The sequence below is a fragment of the Rhinolophus sinicus genome, linkage group LG03 (genome assembly GCF_036562045.2).
Source record: "Rhinolophus sinicus isolate RSC01 linkage group LG03, ASM3656204v1, whole genome shotgun sequence".
NCBI lineage: Eukaryota > Metazoa > Chordata > Mammalia > Chiroptera > Rhinolophidae > Rhinolophus > Rhinolophus sinicus.
The window spans coordinates 198898336-198925111 of record NC_133753.1 but is presented as its reverse complement, the minus strand read 5'-3'; the positions used below and the strand labels follow the sequence as shown (position 1 = coordinate 198925111).

The window sequence follows — 26776 nt, the reverse complement described above, 5'->3', positions numbered from 1 at the left end:
ACGTGGAGGAAGGGGCGGGGCTGACGGGGTCCGCGGACAGAGGCGGGGCTGAGGGAGGAAGGGGCGGGGTCGCGGGCAGTAGGTGTTCGGCGCTTTGCCTTCCCTCCCCACCCGGTTGGCAGGTACCAGGTGTTGGTGCCGGATTTCAACATGGACACGGCGTGTCCTCAGCGCGCAGCTGCACCGGGCAGCGTCCCCATCCGTGTGCGAGACCCCTCCCAGGGTGCAGGGCTCGCAGCGACGGTGGCACAGCGGAGAGGCTCTGGGGGTACCCAAGGAAGGGGACCATAACCGGGGGTGGGGGGGCCCTGGGGGACCTGATGCACTCTGCGTCCCCTGGGGAAAGGGTCATCTGGTTTGTCACTGTCTCACGTGGGCCGTGACCCTGGCACAGAGGGTTGCGTTGTGGTCCAGCAGAGGGGTTTGAAAGAAGCAGGACAGCGCAGAGAGGAGAGAACGGACGCCAGCGCTCTGGCCAGACGGGCCTGGGGAAAGGGAGGGCACAGGCGCCTCCGCACTGGACTCCGGAGCTCCTGGAGCTCGTCCCGGTGCTGGCAGCAGGAAATGGGCGGTGGTCACCGGCGGGGCGCTAGGCCCCTCGGGACTAGGTCTGCTTGACCCAGGGCTGTAGTTTTTCTTTGGCTTTTTAGATTTCTTTTGTCCCGACCATAAACAAAAAACTCCACATCAATTTCCTGTTCGTCAGGACCTGGTCAGTCTGCCAACCGGAGGGGAAAACGTGGAGCCACAGGTGCCCTGCCTGGCACCATCTGCACGCTCCTCACTCTTGTCGTGGTCCCTTCATGCCATGGGGTGGAAGGTGAGAGTGGACACGTCGGGGACCTGCCTGCAACCTGGCAGCCCCAGAAAGAACCAGGAGCCCCTGGCTACCCACCACGCAGCAGAGACCCTCCCCAGGCCCAGGGGGACAGCTGTGATAGCGGCTGGTCATGTGAACAAGACAGTTCAGAGGAGTCACCCTAATGAGATTCCACCCAAATGCAGATGCTGTGGGTTGTTCAACTTTGCATTGCTGAGAGGGGAAACTTCCAGGTCTGGGGAGGCTCGTGGAGGAGACATCTGAGTTTGGCAAACACTGCACAGCTGCACAAATGTTAACCTTTCACAGTTAGTGAAAGGTGAGAAATGTGGTCAGGAAATTGCTTCTATTCGTGGCCGTGGCATTTAAACAGGCCTCCGCTTTCCCTCCCTTGACAGACAGATGATGAGTCAGGCTCATGGCGCTCTGCTCTGTGGGGTCTGCCTGCCTGGTAACCCTGGGGAGGGGGTCTGCTGTTCCAGAAGCCCACAGAGTGAGAGCACGTCCTCACTTCTGCCGCTAGAGGATTTGGGCTGCTTCAGGATATTTGTTCTTTTTGAAGTTGCTCTGGTTCACCCGGAGAAACCAGCTCGAAAACATCATCAAAAAAAGAATAAAATAAACTGACACAGAAACTGACAGGCGTGTGGTTAGTACCACGTGCATGTGAGAAAAGCCCCCAGTTGGATGGAACTTGCTCCCATCCAGAGTGCCCTTCCGTATTGCAGGGTCTGCGGGTTTGTCTCTGAGAAGTGAGGGACGGCCTTAAGTCCTTGCATCACATGACGTGAAAAAGCTGCATTGTTGTTTAAGATCAAATACAACCACCAAGCCCCTTGGAAGTCTTCTGCAAGGCACTGTATGGGCTTCACACACCCTGAAGTTTCTAAACAGCGGATTCTGTGCCAGGAGCCAAAGCACGGTGGGGGCCTGTGTGGGGACAGGCTGCAGTGAGGTGCTCTGGTACTGTGTATGCCCACCACGTGGCACGCATTCTGCCCAGTGCGTGCTCCACCCACAGGGTTCAAGTCTCAGATCTGCAGCTGGATGAGGCCTGAAGACGCCAGATCGCAGAATCAGGGCTCAGAGGGTCTGGATGGCAGCCAAACGAGCACAGTGCCAGGTCTCTGAGCGGTGACCACAAGCAGTGTAAACACCAGACCTGGTCAACAGCACCCTTTGCCTGCAGAAGGGCAGGGCCGCGTGAGCCCAGACCCAGTGAGGGCGTGAGGACCAGACGCTGGGAGAGCCTCACTCAACACCGCCTCCTCCGAGCTCTTGTCACATCTCGTCCCCACCCTGACCTGCTGCCTCCCTCTCACAGGGACCACAGGCTGATGCAGGGCACCTCCCCACCTCAGAGCCCACCATATTCTGCCATCCGCGAAGTCCCTTGTGCTGGGGAGGTCACGCTGGCAGGCTGTAGGACTAGGATGTGGCATCTGGGGAGTGTTATGTAGCCCAGGACGCCCAGCGTGGCAGGGAGAACGGGCTCTGCCTCCTGTCCTCTCCGGCACCCATGCTTAGTCTCCCATAACTCAGGCAACAGTAAACCAGAGCCAGGACGCTGGCCCTGGTACAGTGTGTGGCCAATTTGCTGTCATTTGATCACCTGTGCAGACTGTGTGTCCTCGCCTGCATTCGACGATGTCACTAGTTCTTACTGTAGCCCCTCTGATGGGGTGAAATCCAGATGAACTGTCACATGGTCCTGAGGCCTGACAACCTGGGGACTGGTGGGGGGGCCCAGGAGGGACCCAGATGGCACTCCAGGCACAAGGCAGGTTCCAGCTCAAAGAATGTTGGCGATCTAGAAAGACAGACAGTGTCCTTGGAACTAGATTGGGAGTGAAGAGGGGACAGTGGGAGACAGGTTTAGAAAGTGTTTTCTGGAGAGGCAAAGTGGTGGAGGAACCAGGGGACCTGCTGGAAGGGGGACAGAGCAGAGGACAGCAGTGTGGCCACACAGCCAGGGTCCTGGGTCGGGGTGCGGGCTGCACTACAGGACCTCTGCACCCCTCTGTCCTGTCTCCCAGGTTCCCTGAATCCAAGAACCGATTGTGCCAGCTGCTGTTGTTACCCCAACCTGGGGCTCACAGCAACCCCCATCTCATCTTCAGTCGGGGGTCTGGGCAGATCTCTGTGAGCACAATAAAACAGTAATAAAACAGTGGTTGCTGTGCCTGTTTCCTCGTGATTTGTCACGCAGAAGAGGTTACTGGAACATTTAATTCTTAGTGGTAAAGGTAAGTAACATGACTAATGGTCTTCCTTTATCGAGCGCTTTCCAATTCCCATATCATTTCGGGCACATCAGCTCATATCACCGTGCAGCCCTTGGAAGCAGGTGGACAACAGTCAGCGTCCTTTCCTACAGGTTCAGAGATGCAGACTTCCTGAAAATCCCTGACAACTTGGGGCAGAGCCGGAACACAAACCCAGGGTCTCCATGTCCACGGCCAGTGTTCCCTCAGTGCAGGCTAGCATCAGGGATATGGCCCAGCGAGGACAGGGTGGGACTTCAGGGGACATGGCCCCACTGGTTCACGAGGTTCTGTGGGAGCTCGGACGCCTTGGCTGTGCCCCGCTTGGCAGCTCCCGGGAAAACTACCCTGTTTTCCCACTTTCTTAGCCAGAGGAGACCTTTGACCTCCTGGCCTTGGCCGCTTAGCCGCATTAATCCTTCCTGACCCACTTCCATCTCCTTGTGTACTTTCTCTTGCACCTTAAACCCCCTTAAGAAAACCAACAAAAAGTGCTCAGGGCTCAGAACCGCCGACTGCTGGTGTTGACTCCTGCACCTTGGCAAACAGTCAGTTCCCGCTGTACACCTTTGGGTTTCCGCACTCTTGAAAGGCATTTGATGGAATTTAAGAAAGCAGTAAGACAAAATTAGCCGCTGGGATGCTGGAAGGCAGAATTTACTTACAGATTTAAGCCCTTAAATAGCTCCCTTTGTGGACTCCATGTCCAGGCCCAGCCACGTGCTGGTTCCTGGCAAGCCAAGTACAGGACCCGGTGCCTCTGACAGGCCCTCTCCTTGGTCTCAGAGAAATGCAGGACTCGGCAAACCAGTGACCCGGGGTGACCTGCATCTGCAAGAATGAGGGCAAGATGAGGGCAGAGGGAAGAGGTCATGACCACAAAACCAGAGTTTCCAGGTTATTCTTGAGAAGTGGTCTCGTAAAAGGAGGAACTGAACTCTGACTTCCGCACACATACACTCAGTCATTGCTCAAGACTGAAGCCACCGCACTGGGAAGTGTCCTTGGTTTCTCTTTCTGGCACGTGCCATATTTAGCCACCATCATCTCTTCCATTATCGCAACAGGCTTCTAAATCCTTCCATTCCTGCTAGCCATTCTCCAGGGAGCATCTAGAAGGATCTTTGAAAAGCACAGATAAGAGCATGTCACTCCCGCTAATACCCGCTAAGGCCTCTCACTGATCCCAGAATCAAGTGCAGACGTGTGACTCACTCTCAGAGATGTACGGGCCTGATCTCTCCCGCCGCCACCTTGCGTGCATTTTAAGCCAGGACCCTTGAGACAGCTACAGTCGTTCTATGTCCATGCAGCCCCAGGCAGATACAACATGAGTGATTGTTCTGAAGGAATCTCAAAACACACAAGAAAGCAAAGTACAAGTGAGAGTGGGCAGAAACCAACAAAAGAGAGAGCAGATATCCAAATTTTGCAGCTGTCAAAGACATTCATAGTAGAGAGCAAATTTGTTTTCTAAATTTAAAAACACAAGCAGGTGTGGGGGGCGAGGTGTAAGGTACAAATAAAGAGCTTGACTGTTAAAGTTGCCAGGGAGATTTAAATTGTCAAACAGTGTCTAGAGTTGTATATGTGCGTCAGTGAATGCAAATTCAGGAAGACAAACTAAGCACCAAAGCAGAGAAAACCCACAATGTGGGAAATGACCTATCTGAAACAAGCAGAGACAAGGAGATTGAAACATGAGGGGGCTAAGAGGTAAGAACAACATCGCAGAGAGAGAGAGTAGGAAAAGTGTGGAAGAGGCACCGTTCGAGAGAAAATGGCTGAAATTTTTCTGCTGTTGATGGAAGACATGAATACACCATTAAGATAAATACACACTCAAAGACTAGATAGAAGGGACGAGGCAGATGTCAAAAAGAACAGCTTAAATTCAGGCAGGAGAAGACAGATCACCTACCACAGTGACAGTGACTCTAGAAAAACACCTGTAGGCAGCCATCTGTCTGCGAGTGGTCCCCGGAAAAACATCTCTCAAGAATGAGGGTGACATAATGACATTTATCTGAATAAATCTTGAAGGGTTTACCAGGAGCCGAACTTCTAAAGGACGGACTTCCTGAAGGAAGGTCTGTGGCCCAAGAAAAAAAGGTGAGTGAGGAAACAGATGGACATATGTAAAATAAAAGGAAGATTTGATTTTGGTGAGGCTCAGAAAAAGAAAGAAAGCTGAAATACTGACAACTGGTGTGTTTAACCAGTTTTTACTGTAATTTACTGTAATTATTGATAAGGGTGGGGTTAAATCTATTATACTGCTATTGGTTTTCTCCAGAGGGTGCCAAAAAAATGTATACACATTTAAAACGAAGAAAAAGCATATTAAAATTGTAATACTCAATATGTACCGATAACAAAAGATGAATACAAGTCACGTTTGACTTCTGCAATTACAAGAGGTGCTCAGAGTGGTTCCCATCAGTGTAATTTTAATACAGTTTTTTCTTTTTTCAAAATGTGTATATATATATATTTTTGGCACCCTCTGTGTTTGTCCCATATTGTTTCTCTTTTCATATTTTTCTGCCTTCTTTTGCACTGAGTATTTTTTATAATTTGATTTTATCTCTTAGTGGCTTAATAGCTGTAACTTTTATTTCAGTGATTGCCATCGGGTTTATAGCATGTGTTGTTAACCGATCTCAGTCTGCCTTTGGGGGACATCACATCTTCACGTTTATTAGTAGGGGGACCTTCCAGCAGGTACTGCCATGGCACCTGCCTGCATCGGTGCTATTGCCACGGCACATTTCACTTCTGCGCATGTCATGCACCCCAAGAAACATTGTTGCTATTTTAGCTTTAAGGGGCCCATTATCTCTCAAAGTAATAAGACAATCTCTGCATTTACCCACCTATGTTCCCTATTCTGGGATGCCTCGTCCCTTCGTGGGGCAGCCTGCCATGTGGTCCGTCATGGCTGCTAGAAGGACTCAGCTCCTATCAGGCAGATCTGCTGTGATGAATTCTTCCAGTTTTTACGTGTCTGTGAAAGTCCTGAATTTTAAAATATATTTTGAGACATATTTCACTGGGTAAAGAATTCTGAGTCAGCAGACTTTTTTCTCTGAGTGGTTGAGAGCTGTCTTCTAGCTTGCATTGCTTCCCCCGGAAATCTCCTGCGTCATATCCTTTGTTCTTTGCATGTCACGCATGCTTTGCCTTGGGCTGCTTTAAGGATTTTCTCTTTGTTACTGGTTTTCAGCCATTTGTTTATGATGTACCTTTTTTTCCTTACTGTTTCCTGTAGTTGGTTTTGGGTAAACTTCTTGACTCTGTTGTTTTGTGGGTTTTTTCTTTTTTAATGAAATTTGACACGTTTTCAGACATTCTGTCTCCCCTCCCTGCCTGTGCTCTCCCTTGGGTGTTCCATTCACACGTCAGCCACAGCCCCCGGGAGTCCCCCTCAGCTCACCATGCTCTGTTCTCTTTTGATGTTTCTCAGTAGTTTTTGTTTCTTTTCACATCGTAGGTATTGCTGTCTTAAAATTCATTCATCTTTTCTTCTGCAATGTCTCATCTTTCACTGATCACACCCAATGTATTTTTCATCTCAGACGTAATTTCTATCTGCAACACCGCCATCAGTAACCAGCTGGACACCAGGGGACCCTTGCTGGTCTCCAAACTTCTCCGTGTGCAGCTCCCGCCTCCCAGCACCACCTCCTCACCTCAGGGAGACCAGCACGTTCAAAAAAGAAAGGCAGAAACTAATGAGCTCATGAAACCATCTCCAAAAGTAGGATAGATAGGCCCAATAATGTAAAAAGAAAGAAATCAATTTCTCAGAAATTGATGAGAAAAAACAAAATATAAAGAATCAACAACGCTAACCCTTTACTCTTTGAAGAGACCAATGCTAGTAGAACTGACAAAATCAGATTGGTCAGGAAAAAAGAAGACACAAATAGCTATGTGAGGAGTTGTTATGGCTGAATGGCATCTCCCAAGTCATATGCTGAAGCCGTGACCCCTAGGAGCCGTGAAGGTGACCTGATTTGGAACTGGGATCTTTGCATGTGCTCCCATAAAGGTCAGGACATTAGGATGGGCCCTAATCCAGTACAACCGTGTCCCTACAAGAATGGGAAATTGGAGACAGACCCATAGACAGGGAGAGCGCCGGTGAAGATGAAGACAGCCACCCACAAGCCAAGGAGGGGACACAGGACAGGCGCCCCCTCGGGCCTGCCAGAGGGACCACCCTGCCCACACCTTGACTTTTGACCTCTTGCCTCCAGGACTGGGGGACAATAACAGTCTGTTGTTTGAGCCAGGTTTTCTAGAAGGATCCTGACCAGGTCACAGGTTCACCCACCAGTGCCACGCTCTCACCCACACTTGGTACTGCCAACTTTTTGATTCACTTCGTGTTACCTGGTCTGTGGTCCCTTGTTGTATGGCCACAGGAAACTGCAGGGGTCAGAGCAGACATGGCTACAGACATAAGAAACAAGAAGATAGTATGAACAAGATCATGCCAGCAAATGTGCAAATTCAGACCAAATGGAGAAACTGCTTGAGCAAAGGCATGACACTGCACGAGGAAACACCACCAGCAGAGCACGGCCACCACCATTCCAAAGCTCGGTCGGGAGTCAAGACCCTGCAAAGGAGCCTGAGGTCTGGAGGGTCCCACCCGCTGCCTCACAGCCTTGCTGGGAGCGACTTCCAAGGACAGAGGAGGAGGTGCTCCCCGCCTCACACCACGTGGGTAAGGCAGCCGTGGTGACAACGCCAAGAACGGCGTTAGAGACGATGGTTATGGAGAAATAGGAAAAAGTAGGCACTTCACTGTAAGAGGGGTGTCGAGCGCTGAGGACACGAAAGGTGTTTGGCACGTTCGTCATCAGCAACACAAGCCAGGACCTGCAGCAGATGCCAGCACGCCACGCGCACACGCAGGGAGGTGCCAGACGGCAGTGCCCAGGCTGGGGGCATGACGCAGCTGGGACTCGGGCTGCACTGGCAGGCACGAGCTCTGCTAAACCTGTCACACTGTGTGTCCCCAAAAAAATGACTGTGGTGTCCCCCATAAGACACACACACAGACGCTCAGAGTGACTCCTCCAAAAAGCCACAGTGGACGAAACCCTGATGGCGTCTGACTGATAAACTGCGGTTCCTTCGTGCAGGGGGCTAGTGCACGGGAACCAGGCATCCCGTGCCCGTGTGCCACTGGACGAAGGCCAGGCAAGCATTTGGCTGAGGAAGCTCTCCGCGAGCGTCCAGTGCAGGGTTCTGTGTGGGTGCAGGTCAGGCTGACCAACGTGTGCGGTCTGGTGACCATCTCCTCTGTGACACAGACATGCGGACTAGGGCCCGATCGCCGGGTCAGGAGCTACCGTGTGGCTCCGGTCTTGGGCGCTTTCAGGTTTCCACCTTTACCCAATCATCTCTCATAGTCGGCAACTTAACAGCTTCCAAGGGTTCTGGGACATTTTACGAATGACACACACCTGGAAGTCCTACCTAATAATTGTCACGTAAGGCATGGCCTGGCTGCTATGAGGACCAAGGAAGCACGAGAGAAAACTGGTCACCACAGCACTGCACTCCTCAGAACGACACTTCGAGGTGTTTGAGAGGGAAACCGAGTCAGGACGCGGACCGTGTCCAGGCAGTGCCCAAGGGAGGGCGCTCGCAGTCGATTCCCCCTTAAAACCCTGCCACTCACAGGGACATTAGCCCCAAGGGGAGAGTCGTGTGTGGGGAAAAAGGGTCAGTCCTGAAGCTGGAAGGGACTTGGAGGTCTCCTATTATACTCCTTTTATTTAATCTCCTGTTTATCTTTAAAAAATGGAGGCAGGCACTCAAGTAACCTTATGTGAATAATTTATTAACACATAAGACTATGGCTTTTTATAAGGAACACCCTGTAACTTACTATTGATTAAAACATTCCTTTTAAAAGAATGTGACTTCCACATTCACAAGACAAGACTGGTCCACGTGCAATGGCATTTGCAACCTGAAAAAGAATGTCACTGGAGGGCCACTGGAAGCCAGGCTGGGACTGCAGAAACAGAAGCCGGCAGACTAGGGTGTTCCGCCCCCGGGTGCCCGCCCTTAGGATTCCCAAAGGGCCATTTGGAAAGCCCGTGTTCCCACACTGCTGCCCGCTTATCAGGTCCACCTGCATGCAGCCTGTCAGCTACGAGCAGCAGGTGTCACGGAAACACGTGTCCTCCTGACATGTTTTATAAGGACACTGCAAGTGAGAGCAGCAGAGATCTGCAGAGAACTTTCTAAGTCTGCCAAGCCTTGGGCTTCGAACGCAAGGAAGGAAGGTCTGTGTGATGTCAGCCCGTGGCGCCGTTGGAACTGGCACCAGGGCAAGCAGAGCCCCCGGGCCGAGCCAGGTGGTCTGTTCATGAAGCATGTTGGAGCCGTGTCCACATAGCTGATGCATCCTCATGCAGAAGCCGGTGCCTCCCCCAAAAGCAAAACACGTATGTGAAGCTACTGGGCGCAGCCCACTGGGTCGTCCTGAGCGTCATGGTTTCCGGGCAGGTGACAAGCCTCAGAGACTGCCCACAGGGCCCTGGACTCGCCTCAGCATTCTGATGATAAAAGGGTGATTTGAAACCAGGGTCTTCTTTCAGGTCATTGAGTGAGGCTCACGTGCCGTAACTGCAAGTTGCTCCTTCCTGACGGGCTCCTGGACAGCGAGCGTGGATGAGTGGGGGACACGTGCTCGCAAGACGCCAGGTGACGCTGCCCACATGGTTCTACCTTCTAGCCAGGAGGGGCCCATTCCGTGGACTTCTGGGGTGGCCAAAGCACCAAGATGACCCTTGACGGTGAGATGACTGATCTCCAAGCCCACGGTCGTCGGGCCGAGATGCTACTGTCGGTGTCACCAACAGCCAGCCACCCGCTGCGTGCACGCACCCACGCGCTGAGAGCCGATCCTCGGGAGTGATTTCACCGATTCGACTACACCTTGTCCCCAAACCTGGTCTCTCTGCCCACCTGGGCTGCCTGCATTAGCCTACGGTGTTCCTCCAATAGCAGCACGGTCAGCTGGGCAGCCACGGCTGCACAATGAGTGCCTCTAACACCAGACACAATGTGCAAGAACGCCACTGACTCCAAGGCCGGGGAGGGTGCTTCACGTCGTCCTTTCTGCAAACACGAGCCCATGTCATGTGCTCGTTTCCGGGCGGGGTAAGCAGAAGTATCTGAAACACGTCCCGTATTGTACCAGGCCAAGAAAATGTTATAGCCAGAGAAATTTATTTTAAAATACAAACGTACGTACATTAAGCTTTAAAACAGTCAAGTGTTAAACAAAGAGAAAAGCAATTGATCCCGAATCCCACAGCACGGATTAGAGGCACCTGCCACTCACGCAGGAGCCCCTCCCTGCCTCCAAGTCTGCGGGCGACCGTGCAGCCCACCGACCCTGGGCCGTCCTGGGCTGAGTGGGAAGTCTGCACATGGGGGCGTTGTGACTGCTGCCAGCTCCTCAAACCCCATCAGGGACTCAGGAGATGGAGAAACGCCCAGAGGTTTTGGCAATGCAGAAGTAATGCCCAGGCCAGTCACCAGAAGCGTCCCACACGTGCAGTCAGCTGACCGCCTGAGCTGCACTGTGTGGCTGGGAGCGGCCCGGCCGGGGCTCAGTCCGCATGGGGTTTCCGCTGGGGCCGCTCCTCATAGGACTCCCCGAATTCGTTCACTCTGCTCCTGTCCACAGGGTAGAGCCTGCAACAACACCATGTGTGTCCTCCAGCCCCAACAACTAAGAATCGAACCGTCAAGGTTACGGCAGGAGAGTGCTGTGGGGTTTGCCTCCTGCTGGTGGCTCGAGGCCGATCAGAGCAGAGGGGCCACACCCGCCCCCAGGGAAGGCCTGCCCGGGGCCCTGAGCCCGGCTCCTGGGGGAGCACAGCACAGGCTGGGCTGGGTGACCCCTTTGTGCCTGTGGAGAGAAGGGCTTGCAGAGGCTGGTGCAGCCACTCAGCACTCTCTGAATAACATCTTCCGTGGCCTCCCACCGGCAACGGGAACGCACGAGGGCCACCGCGAGTCCTGTCCTCCCCCCAGGACGACAGCTGTGGTGTCAGCGGGACTCACCATCGCTGGTACAGGTAGACAAGGAACACGACGTCATCCCTGAAGCAGGCCAGGCGGTGAGAGGTGGGCATGGTGATGATGAAGGCAAAGACGTCATCGATGAAGGTGTTAAAGGCCTGCGGGCCAGCGAGTATGGTCAGGCAGCAGCCATCAGGGTCCGGCAGAGGCCCAGCTGACTGCCCAGCCCTGTCTGCTCCAGAACCCAAATCAGCCAATCACTTCACAGCGCACTCACCCAAGTGCAAGTGACTCTTGGAATGACAATAAGAGCAGAAAAGGAGGTAGAGGACTCTGGACTGGTGACATGCCAGGACCCAAAGGACAAGGGAAGACGGGACCCACCCTATGCCCCTGCATTCCCATAGCGCCCCCTGTAGGCGAAACACTGACCTTGTAGGTGAAGGCCTTCCAGGGCAGGTGTGCCACCGACTTCATCTGGGAACAAGGACAGATGGTGCGGGTCAGGGGTCAAGGGTCAGGAGCCACCACACAAGCACACAGGGACACCTCTTACCTTGTAGTTGACGAAGAGCTGAGGCAGCATGAAGAGGAAGCCAAAGGCATACACTCCTGGGGAGACAGACACGGCTGTAGAGCACACGCTCCCTCCAACACCCAGGGCCCCAGGGCTGCAGCCAGGTTTGGGAACCAGCCCTAGTGAGCGAGGCAGTCCGAAAGCCCCTCCTGCCTACCCGCAGACCCCCAGTGCCTGTGGAGGCACGGCCACGCCGCGCCCCGTGCTCTCAGGGGTCAGGTGTGGAGATGGTGTTGGTCATGGCTGGCATCACACTGGGGCATGGAGGAAGCTGCTCAGGGCTCACAGCAAACTGGGCAGCCTGGGGCCCAGCCGTGTATAGAGCCGGGCCTGACAAGCTGACCTCACATCACGGGCAGAAAGGGACCTGCCGTAAATGCTGTTACCAGAACAGGGAATCACGGGACTCACCATTGACGAAGCTGTTGATTAACCAAGAATACCAACTGGAAAGAAGAGAGAGCTGTCACCGTGGGAGGCCCGACGTCCCCCACCAGCCACTGTCTGTTACGTGACAACCATGCCTCTTTCCTTTGCAAGGTGAGGAGTCTGCAAACTGGGGGTCTGCTCTGACAGCCATCCTTCAGAGCTGCCAGTCAGACAACCAAGCCCTGGCTGTAGTCCTGCCCTGCACAGCCCCTGGGGCCGTGCCCCTGTTCTCCCCCAGGCCCCCGCAGCGCCCAGGGCACGCCCCCACGCTCCCCCAGCCCACACGCAGCAGCCACACGGCCGCTACTGCATGTTCCCTGGTCAAACTAATTGGCTGTCACCTGGAAGCCGTGCTGTGGGTGCTAGCCTCCCTACGTGGCCACGGCTCAGGACAAAGGGGCAGGGCAGGCCTTGCCCCCCCCGCCCCACAGCGGTGTCTCCAATTCCGGGGCTGCTTTTACGTCGCTCCCAAACCCACGGGACCGATGAAGACCCCAGCTCTCTGCCGAGCACATGGAAGCTGAGCGGGCTGTCCAGGTGAGTGTGGCCCCGTACCTCTTATACTTGACATTCAGCAGCGAGTAGACGGCGCCCCCAATGCACAGAGGGTACAGTATATACGACAGGTACTTCATGGCCTGCAGACAACAGCATTCCCCGTTAGAGCCCCCCTCAAACCTTGACTCACAGGCAGGGCAAGAGACCTCTGCACACGGCAGTTGTGGGACTGGTGGACACTCCAGGCTGCATCTGTCACACCCAGTGTGAGCGCACAGCACCCAGGGTGCAGCTGAGGGGACCATGACGTCAACAACAGCACACCAATGCCGGCTCACCCCAACCAACCAGCCTACGACAGACCCATGAAGAAACAGGATGGAAAGAAATCTGGAGAAACTCCCGGGAACGTGTGAACTGCCGCCCAAGTCCCTGCAGTCGTCCCTGTATTTACTGGGATTTGAACTTCACTGTAACCCCAGTAAAAATCAGACTGCAAGTGGGTACCCGTTAAGCCAATAAATAAAGCCTCCCCGCCTGGGGAAGACTGCATGACCACACAAAAGCCGCAGCTCCCACAGTAGCTGACACACGACAGGGTTAGCCTGCAGCTACCACGGGCCTGAGGACAAGCCCACTTATGAAGATAAACGTTCCCCAGCTGTGTGGCGCCACCTGCAGGGACCAGGAAACAGGGAGAAGTCTCGTGCCCCTCCTCTCCCAGGCGGAATCTACTCGGGACTGTGGCCACCCCTCCAGGGAGACAGCCCCCGCGGTGCAGGTCCCAGCACGGCCATGTCTCCTGGGCGCTCAGCTGTCTGTGTGCCGGGCACGCATGCTCTGCAGGCCCCTGCTGCTCACCTGAGTGTCGTACTCCTCTGTTCTCCTCTCAGATTCACTGTAGGCACCAAACTGTTGTAAAATGCAACACAGTCATGTCAAGTGACTGACGGGAGGCGGGCAAGTGAGCACGAGCCCGCCCTCCACCCGGAAGGACTGGGGGCAGGCAGCCTGCGTCCACTCTGGCCGTGACACTGAAGCCGCGTGCCCGGGCATAGTGCGAGGCCTGCTCTGCACGGAAACAGACGCTGCTCTCTGATCAGTGACGGTGGGTACCTAGGCACCTTTAGGGACTACGGGCTGTATCCCACCTGCCGAGTATCCTGTCCCCGACCTGTCTAGGACCTGCATAACGGGACTTCCCCTCAGCTGAAGTCCCCACAGAGGGCAGAGCGAGCTTCAAGCCCGTAACCCACTGGCTGGCCGGGCAGCCGCTGGAACCACCTGCGGGAGCCCTCAGACCGGCGTCCTCCCGGAGCTACAGGCACTACTCGATCTGCACTTGGGGTCCCCGTGCAAGCCCAGAATGAGCCGTGATCACAGAACCGACGCTGCGTCCGCCGCGGGAGCCGTTCTGGTTATCGGAGGGCAGCGATGCCACTGCGTGACAGTCACCTGCTCCACACCTCAGCAGTGCAGCCAGGAAGTGCCGTGGCACACAAGCTGTGGCACGTGAGAGGATGGGAAGCAGACAGTATCGGACAAGAGGGAACAAGGTGACAACGTCCAGAGCACAGAGCAGCCTCGCTCACCTGCAACGCCGGCCTCAGGCCCCTCCACACAACGCTCATCTTCAGAGCCTTTTTCACTTTCCACAGCTGGGAAGAAACAAACCGACACTGAGGATCCCGACAGCACAAGGCCAGAAGTCAGCACTCAGACCCTGATGGCCCAGCCCCAGCTGCCCACGGGTCCCCTGCTGTTCTTCACGGACCACCGGCCACCCAGCAGGGTCCCCCACACGGCCACCACCCCTCCTCTCAGCGCCAGCAAACCGGCCCTCAGCCTGGCCGTCCTCCTCTGGGCTGAGTTCTCTCCCCTGCTCGTCTGCTCGGCGGGCCCACCCCACCCAGCCTGCCTCCAGTTCACCCAGCAGAGGGCCCAGCCGTTTCCGGTCTTTCCAGGGCCCATGCCCAGCTGCTGCCCCATGGAGTAGGCCAGGCACAGCCACCTTTAAAAGTGGTGTCCACACTGTGGTTATGGGACAGTCCCCAGCCACGGCCCTCCTGCATGGGCGTGGAGAGCACAACCCTACCTGACAGCCGCGTGAGCTGGGTGGCAGGCGGGGACATGGAGGCCACCGCCTCCCTCCACTCTCCCAACCCCACCTTTGTTGTCGAGGCTCGGCCCAAGCCTGCCTGCCCCCCAGGGCTACCCTTCTAAGCCCCACACAGCCAGGGCCGTCACAGGGCCACACCGCACACTGGCGAGCTGCTGGGGACTGCAGACAATGTGTCAGAACACGCCGTGAGGGTGTGATGAGCTGGCACGCTCCAACAGGAACCGCAGGGTCACCCGACGTCACCTTCCAGGCTCCCGCTCTGGCCAAGGACCCACAGCAGCTGCCTGTGGAGGTGGCCGCACGTCCCGACACACAGTCACATGAGTTCTGACTGCGCTGAGCGCCTGGGCCCAATGCTGGCCACATGCACTGGCCACAGCTCACCTCGATGGCGGCTCCGATGCCCGCGGGGACCAGCACCAACAGGCTCGTCTGCTCGTCCAGCAGGAACAGGAAGATGACCACCGTGCTGAAGCAGCGCCAGAGCACTGCGGACAGAGGGCGTGCTGAGGGGGCGCCCAGCACACGCGCACACATGCACTCACATGCACACTCACGCACGCACACACACGTGCACTCACATGCACACTCACACACGCATGCACTCACGCACACACGTGCACTCACATGCACTCACGCATGCGTGCACTCACGCATGCACACACATGCACACTCACGCACGCACACACACGCATGCAGTCACATGCACACACACACACACACACATGCACACTCACGCACGCGGACCTGCAATTTCCTGCCACTTTGTACACTAACTGCACAGTGGGCCACATGCGGCTGGAGAACACAGTGTGAAATGGTTCTGAAAGGCTCCAGAACCAAACACAAAGTAACCCCAACAATGTGTGTGTGTAAGTCACCCTTTAACACACAAACACACAGAAAATGTGCTGAGGAAACAGGCTCCTGAGCAGAATTACAACTTGCTTTCCTGTTCTCCTAGGTCACACCCTCCTGCTTTGTACCAGGTCCCTGATAAACGCATCAAGCTTCCTCTCTTGAAGTCCTACTTATTAAATGCTGCCACCCACTGGAAACGTCCTGCAGAGGAAGTGCGTCTGGGCAGAAGCGGCAGAGCCAGCTCCACGTGGGACTCACGGGGCAAAGATGCCCAGCTACCTTCCGTGGGCAGACTCAAGGACCCACAAACCCTGCTCATGGCCACTGCCATCTATTGCCCCCTCCTTCCGCCCATGAAAAGGCGGGGGGGGGTAGACGGGGGTGGGTAGGCAGGGGGGCAGGGGAGGGAGGTACTCTGAGGAAACCAGACACAGGTGACATGGGGAGAGGGACCCAGGCACCCCAGACCACCCAGTTGGGGGTGTCACTGCCATGGGAGGAAAGACCTGCCTCTCGTCTCGGGCGCTCGCCTGGCCAACACACCGGGTGCTGGGGACCAGCCTCCCTGTCCTCACCAACACGGGCCCCAGCTGTGCATCCCTGTCCTCCTCGGTGACAGCTCCCTCCCAGTTATCACCACACGTGACCTAGAGGCCTCTCCTGAATGGGACCAGGGAGCGGGGCCTGCAACTAGCGTTTGTCACAGAGTCATAACTTTAGGTTTCAAAGTGGACCTTATAATCCGTCTATATAGACGACAGAACATACTCTGGGAATGGGTCAGACATTCTGGTGGCGTCTACCTGCTTTGGTGGACATTCCAATCATGCTCTTCTTTTTTTTCCAGAAGCTGATGTCATTTTTAAATGCCAGGAAATCAAAGAGAAGCTGAAAAGGAGAGGGGACGGCAACGCCATCTGTTAACCGTGAGTCTGCAGGTGTGCACAAGGCACAGTGAGGTGGCCCCACGTGTTTCAGCACCACGCCGTGGTCACCGTGGGCCAGGCCAACGCCTACAACCAGCCTGCAATGGCGGGCTGCCCGCAGGTGCACCTGCCGTTCCCCTCCGGTCACAGCAAGGGCTCATTCTGAGATACGACCTTTTGATAAATGTGCTGCTTCCCAGAGGTTTTGGAAAGTTTTAGCTGAACCGGCTGCTGAGGCCCAGGCACTCAGAGCCCCCCCCCCCCCCCCATGCCGTCGCACCCTCCCACCCTGACCGAGTCTGGCACGGCCAACCCGTGGTGACGGCGTCCCCCCGCCAGCCTGCAGACCCGTATAACCACTGGGGTTGACAGTGAAACACTCATGTTACTGTCATCCCTTCATCTCGGTGATTTCGGATTTCTTTCCCAGCCAAGTCCCAAGTCTTAAGGTGGCCAGTTCCCGAGGTTCAGACACCCTCTTTTGAGCTGGCAGAAAGGTCCTGGCATGGCGGCCTGCAGATCCTCAGGTCTGCTGGCCACCAAGGGGCTGCCGCACAGGACACGGCCACACCACTCCCCCAGCAAAGGACGGCTGGTGCCCTGGGAGCCATCCACACCTGCCAGTGTCATCACCAAGGACTCAGTGACCCACTCACGTGAAATGCTGCGACAAAGAAGGTCAACGCTAAGAAATATAAGTTGGTATCAACAAAGATTCCTTTCACTTCATCAGCGTCTTTCTCTGAAAACCCTGAAAGAAATACAACGCAAAATAGACTGTGTCAACCTCACTTCACTTCACAGACATTCCCGAGGGTTGTGCGCGGTGAGAGGTCCCCTGCCCCAAACTGTGGCATTGCGGACATGATGTCCCGAGAAAAGCAGGCTCTCAGGGAACAGCGAGGGCTCTGCAGAGACAGGGAAACTGGATACTGGTGACCCTTAGGGTTACGTAAGGGAACCCTCAGCACGGGGTTACAGTGCCTCCGAGGGCGGGGACGACAGGGGCCCAGGCCCAGGACGGCCGGCGCGGCGGCCTCACCGAGCTGCTGCAGGGAGAGCACGGCGTCCTGCATGTGGATCCAGAAACGCAGCCGCCCCAGCGAGATCCGGTCGTAGCAGACGGTCAGGGGCAGCTCGGTGCTGGAGCGGTTTATGACCTGACGGAAGGGCACCAGTCAGAGCCTGCCCTGCCGGGAGCACCGCCGCCGGCCAGCATCCTTCCACCTTGGTGGGACCACAGCGCACCTGTCCCCAAGCTCCAGAACTGACACTCCTACGTCTGTGTTATGGCCACACCCTGGCTAAACACCCCTCTTCCTCAGGGAATCCTGAGGGTCCATGGTCCTTCCTGGCTCCCCCATGTGCCAGGACTAGCGACGTGCATGACGCCGAGCCAAGGGCAGGAGACGGAGTAGGAGACCCGTGCAGCCACCTGCACCCACGGGCCTAATGCCCCAGACTGCAGGGCAGGGGCAGTCACTCCACCGAGGGCTGGCCGGAAGCTCCAGGAGGCAGCAGCACTCAGGCTGGGCTCATGAGGACGCACAGAATTGGGGTGGAGGCTGCCTCAGCAAGGAAAGCACGGTCGGTCCCGCGGTCTGGCAGCAGACAGGTCGGCAGGGGCCAGGCCCCAGGAGGGAGGCCTCTGCCAGCACACGGGGCAGTGACACCCCCACCCCGAGGGTGCTGGGCACACCCACAGGGTCACGTTCCACACTCGCCACGACCCCTCAGTGAGCACAGCTGGTATCACAGGCCTGGCCACCAGATGTGCCAGGATCAACGGGACACCAGGCCCAGGCGTCGGGCCACCCCACACAGCACAGTGACCTCAGGACTTGCGGCAGCAAGCCAAGCCCGCGCCAGGAGGTGCCACTGCCTCGGCTCCGGGGGTGGGCAGCACCCGTCACCCCAGCGGGCTTGGCTGTTCTCCAAAGAGGGCACTCCTGCAAAGCAGCCCCAAGTGAGACACAGTGCTGTGGCAGGAGGTGAGCTGGGCAAAGCTGGCTGCCTGTCATGTGCTGTTCTGAGACTATCAGCACTCTCCTGTGTCAGGCCTTTCCTCAGCCGCGTGGCAACCAGGAGCATGTGGGCACTGCAGATGCTGCCCACAGCCGCCAGCGACCCAGCCAGACTTGTCTGCTCGCCGCTTCCCGAGCCCCTTTCCAGGGGCGACCACGGCAGCTGCCAGGGCCACCCAGTACTGTCGTGTGCAGCTCAGATGAGCCTGGTGTGACCGAGGGCTGCGCACACAGCACAGCACACTCCAGAAAAGGCTGAGGAGGAACAACTGCCCGCCCCAGCCTGCAGGCCAGGTGCTGTGGCACCCAGCGAAGTGCAGGACACTGCGTGTTAGGGACGCCTCGCCCCGGGGAACAGTGGAGCGGGGACAGTCATTTCTGAGTGCCTCCACCAGCAGGAGGCGGCAGAACTGGGCAGGGGCCCGAAAGGCCCAGCCTGGTTAGGGGCTGGGTTCCCTGCTGCTACAGCGCACCAAGGGCTCCCTACGCTCTCCTGGCCTCAGCTTCCTCGGCTGTGAGATGGAGCGACTGTCCATTCAGAGCTGCTGGGCGCGTGGCCGGGCTCCTCAGAAAGTCACCAGTGAGCAGTGGCGCTCTGGAACAGTGAGTTATCCGGCTTTGTGCAGACGTGACCTCAGCGGGGCAGCTGTATGACCCTGGGTAGGCCTGGATAAGCATGGAGCACAGGGACACGCCTCCCAACACCTGGGGGGCACTCAGCACGGCGCCTGGCATGCTCAGTTAATCCCAACCACTGCTGTCACTGTTCTTCACCAAAAGCCGGCCTCACTTCTTTCCCCGTGTCCAGCCTGGGGGAGCAGGCGTGTGGCTTCTGCAACATAACACGGGCCCATAGCTGCTGTCCAACTGTCCACGTGCACACCTCGACCCCGGCCCTTGGGACCGGCGGTAACACACAGGGCCAGCTGCTCAGAACACTTCCTGAATTGCCTGCATGTTCGCAGCAGGAACCTCGTTCACTGACCATTTCAGCTGACAAGCGCCTGCCCAGAAGCCCATGCGTCCCCGGTCCGAACACTTACTGAAGCACCTCGCAAGCCCTCCACCGGCCTCGCCAGGGGACCCGCACCACAATGGAGGAAGCACCCCAGGCAAAAGCTGTCACCGCAAGATTGAGGGCCAGCGCTCACCATGAGGTCCTTCACCCGGTTGCTGAGCTGGTCGATGAACAGAATAGGGAGGTAATGCACCGTCTTCCCCAGCTGGACCCTGGGGAGAAGCAGTTCAAAGTCACGGCGAGCCCTCTCACCTTGGAACTGACCACAGCCGAGATGCCGCATCCCTGAGAATCCCAGCCCACACCTCAGCTGCTCCTGGTCATAGCCGTCCCAGCCAGAGAGAGCACCCAGCGGACACCAGGGGGACGGGGGACATAAACGGTAACCTGGCCACACAGCGGATCATCATCGGGGTGTAAAAAAGAGCGAGTGGGGCCCAGCGAGATGGTGACAGCAGAAGTACAAACCCATCTGCTACTCATGCCTGGGAGGGGTGGGGAGCCAGAGGACAGAAGTGGGGGCTTTGCACCTAATGCTGCTGTCACTGAGCTATGTGCATGTATCACGATGCAAAACCACGATTTAAACTTACAAAAGGAAAGGCCCTCCTAACCCCACCACAGGGGCCACCGACAAAGGAAGAACAACTGTGGTCATGGCCACTCCTCGGGGTCCGTGAGGACCTGCTAACAGGTCCTAAGCTCACAGCAGGCTCCCCGAGGCCTGCAGATGCGTGAAGTCTAAGCCGGTCAGTCAATGTTAATAGTTACGCTGACCCAGTGACAGCAAGCGGCAGGCACACCCGGTGGAAAGCTAAGTCCACGCACCAGTCACGATAAGACCGGCCATGGCCCCCTAGTGGACGCAGTCAGGATGCAGCCAGGACAAAAGCAGAGGGACACGCTCTCCTCAATGCTCCTGATTTCTCTCCAAGGGAAGGCTCGAAGGCTCGGCCAAGGGCCAAGGGCAGGGGGGCTCCCTTCGGTTTCATTCATGTCACCACTTGGTCAGCAAGAACTCCCAGAGAGCAGGGACAGGCCTGGTGGTGCCCCGGGCCTCTGAGCTCAGGGATGGCTCAGAGAGGCAGGGGTTTGGTGGGTCACGATCCCGGGGGGGCGGGGGGGGTGCTCCCTCTACCCCCACACCACTGGGGTCGCCACCTGCTGTCAGCGCAGCAGGCAAGGGGGCCGTGCTCAAAGCAGGCGAGTAAGCGTGCCCTGCTCACTCCCACCCGCCCGGGACACACACATCTTCATGTAGCGATGGACGTCGGCGGGCAGGGAGGACCCGTCGAAGACGAAGTTGTCCACCATCACGTTCAGTGTCAGTCTTGGTCTCCAGTGGGAGACGGGCTCCTCCAGGGCGCTCGTCGGCTGCTTCTCGGCTTCGATCTGCTGCTAAATGGAAGGAATGACCATCAGGAAAAGGGGCCAGTGCTGCGTGGGGAACGGGACTGGGATGGACGGTGTGAGGCAGCGGCGTGGGGCAGCCCAACGCTGCCAGCCCCCGACTCCTTCTCTCCCCAGAAGCCACGTTGGTCCTGGATCTCTCACTGGCTGAGGTTTGGGATGCAGCCTAACACAGCCGCTTCTCAGGACCCTGAGGGCAGTGTGGGAGACGCCGGGGGGTACAAGCTGAGCACCCTGCACGTGCAGTGGGCCTGACAAGGAGATCGCTTCTAAGCTGGGGATGTCAGACAGGCTGGAAGGAGCCATGCCAATGAGTAGACATCCATCTTCACTAAATTCAGAAAGAAGCTTATTGACGAGAAAACCTTTGGTAGATCTAATTGGTAAATTCTAGGAAAAACTGTCGTTTCATTTATCTCCCACCTAAAGACAGTTTGTAACAATTTATATTAAAAATGGGCTCCAAAATACAAGCAATAGCTAACATCTGGGATTTGTATGTTCCAAAGACCCTCCACACGCACTGCCTCGACTCTCCAGGAAGGCTCTATGAGGCAGGGCCATACTGTCCCCATGGAGAGGGAGATGGGCGCTCTCCCCAAGCACACAGCAGGGAATGCACACTGGAGGTTGGAGCAGGCTGGCAGCGTTTCTGGCCCCAAACCACGGACAGCCCTGGCCCCGGCAGGAACAAGTCCCACAGACACTTCCTGAAAGCTGCCACGCTCCTAGTTCGTAACTGCGTCACATTCAACACTCGTGTGAACACCAGAACTCCTCCATCTGGGGCTTTGTGAATGGTCACTTATGTGATCCCCAGTGTTTCCTGGTATGTAGTTTTCTACGGACATACGAAACATGACGTGTACGTGGCCTCTTAATCACTTTGAATTACATTCTTAGAATAAACATCCAAGAGCTGTCGTCCTGCACGCAGCAGTGTGAGTCTCTCAACTCTAAGTGATGACTGCAGCTGAGCTCCAAGAAGGGGCGGACTCCCTGCTCCCCACACTCCCAGGGGGCTGAGCGGGCCCACGGCCTGTGAAGGAGCTCGGGTGAAGAACGTCAGTGGATTACTGCAAATGCACGTCACTAATTGGACGTATAGTTTATCCGTAACCCATGGGAAATGCTTCAGCTGAAGACAGTGTGAGCCAGTAACATCACAGTGCCTTACTTTCCCGTCCTGCACACATGTGTGACTTCCAGGGACAGAGGGCCTGTTCGTTTGCCTGGTGCCGCAATGGAGATGCTCACCTGAGCAGCAGACTCCCCAGTGAGCAGGTTGACCTCTTCTGGTTTGGGGACCATGTAGGTGGTCAGAGGGCTGACCAGGTGCACCTGCTTCCCATCATGCCACGGCAGAATGCCAGCATGATGGAGGAAGATATAGGCGTACAGTGTCCCGTTGTTTCTTGTTTTCTTTGGTACAGAAACGTTAACTGTCCTAAAACAAGACAAATTACAATTTTAAACATGTACATTTACATTCCACGTACATACACACAGCGGACACCATGCAAATGTCTTTACAAATTACACTGTTTCAAACCAACTAATTTTAGCTTGGAGTACTAAAAACGAAACCCACTTGTCTGTGACTGTCCTGAGAGGCCTAGGGGCAGAGGTTTACAGATGCGTTCTAGAAGCATGGGTGGCAATGCCTGAAAGCTGAAAAGACTGCCTGTTCTGCCTCCATTTCCCAGCACTCAGAAGCCAGTCACTAGCTGAGGTCACAGGCAGACAGTGGCCAGCCCCAAGTGTGCGCATGCCCACCCTCCACACTGCCTCAGCAACTGTCCCTGGGGCAGGCCAGCCAGAGGATGTTCCTGTCACACAGCGTCACATGTCCCATCACTCTATCTGATCCCTCCCAGACGACGTGGAGGGAAAAGGTAGACTCCTACAAGTACACCAATTTTTAAGTGCACTTGTTGACACTAGATACTACAGCCACAGTTAAACATGACACTCCTTCCACTAGGAAGAGACGAGTCATTTGCTGTCTCTGTTCTCCAGGTCCTCCCCACTGTGACACCCTCTCCTTCGGAAACTCCCCACGGCTGCTGTGACACCACAGCCATTCGATGCTGGTCTCAGCTGCTTCCTAAATGACAGACTCATCTGCTACTTTCAAGTAAAACAAGAGTTTGACTGCTTACATGACACATAGGTCTCCCCTTAAAACGTTCACCATTCACAAGACAGCTGGCACGATAGCTTCTTAAGGTAACCTTGCTCTGCACACAATGCTAACTTTTAAATGACACTTGATGACATGAACCCAATCATTGGTACGTTGTCCCATAACCATACCTTTCGAATTTGGACTCCACGTCAAAGTCTTCCACGTTCAAGACGAGATCCACGTTGTTCTCGGCACCGAGGTTGGACCGGGTGGTGGTGTACACGCTCAGCTGGAAAGGATGGCAAGAAAATCAGCTTGGCAGGGCCCCGGCCAGAGGGCACACACAGCAAACAGCTGCACCGAGGGCGGCCTGATGCTGCAGGTGGGAAGGTTGCACGTTAACTCCCGAAGGGGCTCTGACCTGGGGAGGAACGAGCGTTTCTGATGCGACTGCTGCGAAGGTGCAACAGAACCACCTGCTACACAGCGGGAGGCTGACGGGACCACAGGGCGAGGGACTCGACTCCGGCGCCTGCGGGGCCGCCATGCGGGCAGGTCCTCAGGATGTGCCGGGGGTCGGAGACCGGCTAGCAGCCCCAGCCCGGCCGGCCCGGCGCACTGAGCGGGACCCACGCCGCCGCCCAGCCCGGCTCCCCCGCAGAAGCGAGGCCGCCCCGCCCGGCCCCGCCGGCGCCCCGAGCAGCGCCCCGCGCGGCCGCGCACCTGCAGCTTCGGCCTCCGCGCCAGGTAGGGCTGGATGCAGTTGGCGTCGCCGGCGCACGGGCGCGTGTAGACGATGCCGTACATGACCCAGCAGGTGTGCGCCACGTACACCACGAACACGCCCACCACCAGGCTGGTGAAGGAGCTGCGGCCGCTCCACATGGCGCCGCCGCCCCCGGCCCGGAGCAGCGCCCGCTCGCTCGGTTCGCCGCCCGCTCGGCGCCCTTGCCGGACACTCCGGCCGCCGCTGCTCACACACGAGCAGCCGCGCGCCGCCGCCGCCGCCGCCGGGTAACTAACGCGTCGCCCGCCGCCAGCCGCCGGCCGCCCGGCATGCTCCTGCCGCCGACCTGTCGCCGCGGGATTCGCCGGCCCGCCCGCCGCTTCCGGGTCCTCCGCTGTTCGCCGGAAGTGGACGCGCCGCGGGGCCACCTGGGAAGCGTAGTCTCGCCGCCGCCGCGCGCACGTACGCACGCACGTTTGCGTCCAGGGCGCGGCGGCAGTGACGTCATCGGCCGGCGCCGTCCTCCCGGCGTGCCTCGCGGGTCCAGTCGCTCTGGCTTCCGCCAGTCAGGGTGGGGCTGGGACGCGAGGTTGTCGGGCGCGGCCTCGGCGCGGGCCGGTCCCCCAGGAGCCCCTGCGGAGGACGCGGGGCCCGAGTGGCGGGACCCACACATGGGTGACATGTCTACGTGTGAGGCCCTGGATGGAGGCGACGCAGAGACTCTGTTCTTTCAGCCCCAAGTCTGCAGTGACATCAGAGTAAACATGAACCATTGAATAGTCACCAAAACGAAACACCCGATTCACGTTGGTTTTGTCAGACGGGACGAGGGCCTCAGGGTCCGGGGGTTTCACTGTCCGTGCAGGAAGCGTCCAAGCTGTAGGGGACTTTTCCGAGTTGATTGAGACAAACTGGCCGCGGCTGCGGAGACGCCCGCGAGAACGCGGTTTGCGGGTTTCGTTTCCATGCGACAGAAGAAGAGGAGGAGACAGAAGGGGGTGTCACATGGGTCCCGTCGGGAGACGAAGGGCTTTGGAGAAAGCAGGGGGGTCTCGGATTGGGGGGAAAAGGAACAGACACACTCACAAAGGTGGGTGCAGCGCGGTCACATTGAAGCGCATAGAGATGGTGGGGGACCCGACACCACGAGGGGCTCCGCGGTCGCGGGCTCCGCCGCAGCGGGTGGTGCCCCGAGGCGTCTGGAAAAAGGGGCGACTGGCTGCAAGGGTGTGTGGTCTCAGACGCAGACGGACAGGCTGCCTGAGCTGCAGGCAGGACGCGTCTGCTCACAGTGACCGCTGTCACTTAGGAATCGGTGCGTTCAGACCGTCCTGTGTAGTGACATAGTGACACGTGGGCTCGGGTTTGCATGGCCTGCCCCCCCCCCCAGCTTGCCAGGTTAGTAGTGACCCCACATAGATCATCCTGTGTAGTGACATAGTGACACGTGGTCTCGGGTTTGCATGGCCTGCCCCCCCCCCAGCTTGCCAGGTTAGTAGTGACCCCACATAGACCATCCTGTGTAGTGACACGTGGTCTCGGGTTTGCATGGCCTCCCCCCCCGCCTCAGCTGGCCTGGTTTGTAGTGACCCCACATAGACCATCCAGTGTAGTGACACGTGGTCTCGAGTTTGCATGGCCTGCCACCCCCCCTCAGCTTGCCAGGTTAGTAGTGACCCCACATAGACCATCCTGTGTAGTGACGTGTGGTCTCGGGTTTGCATGGCCTGCCACCCCCCCTCAGCTTGCCAGGTTAGTAGTGACCCCACATAGACCATCCTGTGTAGTGACACGTGGTCTCGGGTTTGCATGGCCTGCCACCCCCCTCAGCTTGCCAGGTTAGTAGTGACCCCACATAGACCATCCTGTGTAGTGACACGTGGTCTCGGGTTTGCATGGCCTGCCACCCCCCCTCAGCTTGCCAGGTTAGTAGTGACCCCACATAGACCATCCTGTGTAGTGACGTGTGGTCTCGGGTTTGCATGGCCTGCCACCCCCCCTCAGCTTGCCAGGTTAGTAGTGACCCCACATAGACCATCCTGTGTAGTGACACGTGGTCTCGGGTTTGCATGGCCTGCCACCCCCCACCCCCAAGCTTGCCAGGTTAGTAGTGACCCCACATAGACCATCCTGTGTAGTGACGTGTGGTCTCGGGTTTGCATGGCCTGCCACCCCCCCCCCTCAGCTTGCCAGGTTAGTAGTGACCCCACATAGACCATCCTGTGTAGTGACATAGTGACACGTGGTCTCGGGTTTGCATGGCCTGCCACCCCCCCTTAGCTTGCCAGGTTAGTAGTGACCCCACATAGACCATCCTGTGTAGTGACGTGTGGTCTCGGGTTTGCATGGCCTGCCACCCCCCCTCAGCTTGCCAGGTTAGTAGTGGCCCCACATAGACCATCCTGTGTAGTGACATGTGGTCTCGGGTTTGCATGGCCTGCCACCCCCCCCAGCTTGCCAGGTTAGTAGTGACCCCACTTGTCCACATTACTATACACTAGTCTGTAAATGCTGAAATGTAGCACAGTATTTCTGCAGATGGATGAGCTTGACAAGACCTCAATCAGGTAAGTGGCGCCAACTGCAAAGAAGAAAACATGTAATCAAGCAAATAGAGTATATAAGCAATGGCTGTGCCTCCTGGGGGAAGACAGAGCTTTCGATGTGAATCCCCATCTCCTTTACTTGCTGAAAGGAAATAAAACTATCTCAAAACAAGCACCTCTGGTTCTTCAAGAGAGCACCCCAAAGGGGGGAACCCCTTGAGTTGGGTAACAGTTTGTTGTTTTTCCAGTATGAACTCCATGGCCGGGGTGGGGGTGGGGGAAGCACTTTCGAAGAAAATACAAAATCACTGGAATGAAACGACTAGGGCCGCTCTCAGCACCGTGAAAGGAGCTGGTGCAGGTGA

At 56.8% G+C, this 26776-nt stretch overlaps 1 protein-coding gene across 2 annotated transcripts; it reads right to left on the bottom strand.

The window, feature by feature from the left end:
- Positions 1–10325: 10325 nt before the first annotated feature.
- Positions 10326–24268, bottom strand: CLPTM1L (CLPTM1 like). Of its 2 annotated transcripts, none has more exons than XM_074329125.1 (17): positions 23862–24268; positions 23327–23427; positions 22268–22457; positions 20850–20998; positions 19734–19812; positions 17601–17718; positions 17215–17309; positions 16436–16520; positions 15156–15259; positions 14242–14307; positions 13511–13561; positions 12707–12789; positions 12134–12168; positions 11702–11757; positions 11578–11622; positions 11188–11303; positions 10326–10815 (listed from the first exon to the last, which is right to left on the bottom strand). In XM_074329125.1, the coding sequence occupies exons 1-17, from the start codon at positions 24021–24023 to the stop codon at positions 10731–10733; spliced, it is 1620 nt and encodes a 539-aa protein (XP_074185226.1). In that variant the 5' UTR covers positions 24024–24268; the 3' UTR covers positions 10326–10730. The 2 variants fall into 2 exon arrangements, with proteins under 2 accessions (XP_074185226.1, XP_074185225.1); XM_074329124.1 differs by having other exon boundaries at positions 20850–20995; positions 23862–24234.
- Between the last annotated feature and the right edge of the window lie 2508 nt (positions 24269–26776).

Bases quoted from the DNA above. Each gene is read 5' to 3' on its own strand.
- CLPTM1L (XM_074329125.1), bottom strand. From the start codon at position 24,023: ATGTGGAGCGGCCGCAGCTCCTTCACCAGCCTGGTGGTGGGCGTGTTC. The intron at 22,458-23,326 runs GTATGGTTATGG...GTCTTGTTTTAG, and splicing joins GTGGAGTCCAAATTCGAAAG to GACAGTTAACGTTTCTGTAC. The intron at 10,816-11,187 runs GTGAGTCCCGCT...GTGTTGTTGCAG, and splicing joins GTCTACCTGTACCAGCGATG to GCTCTACCCTGTGGACAGGA.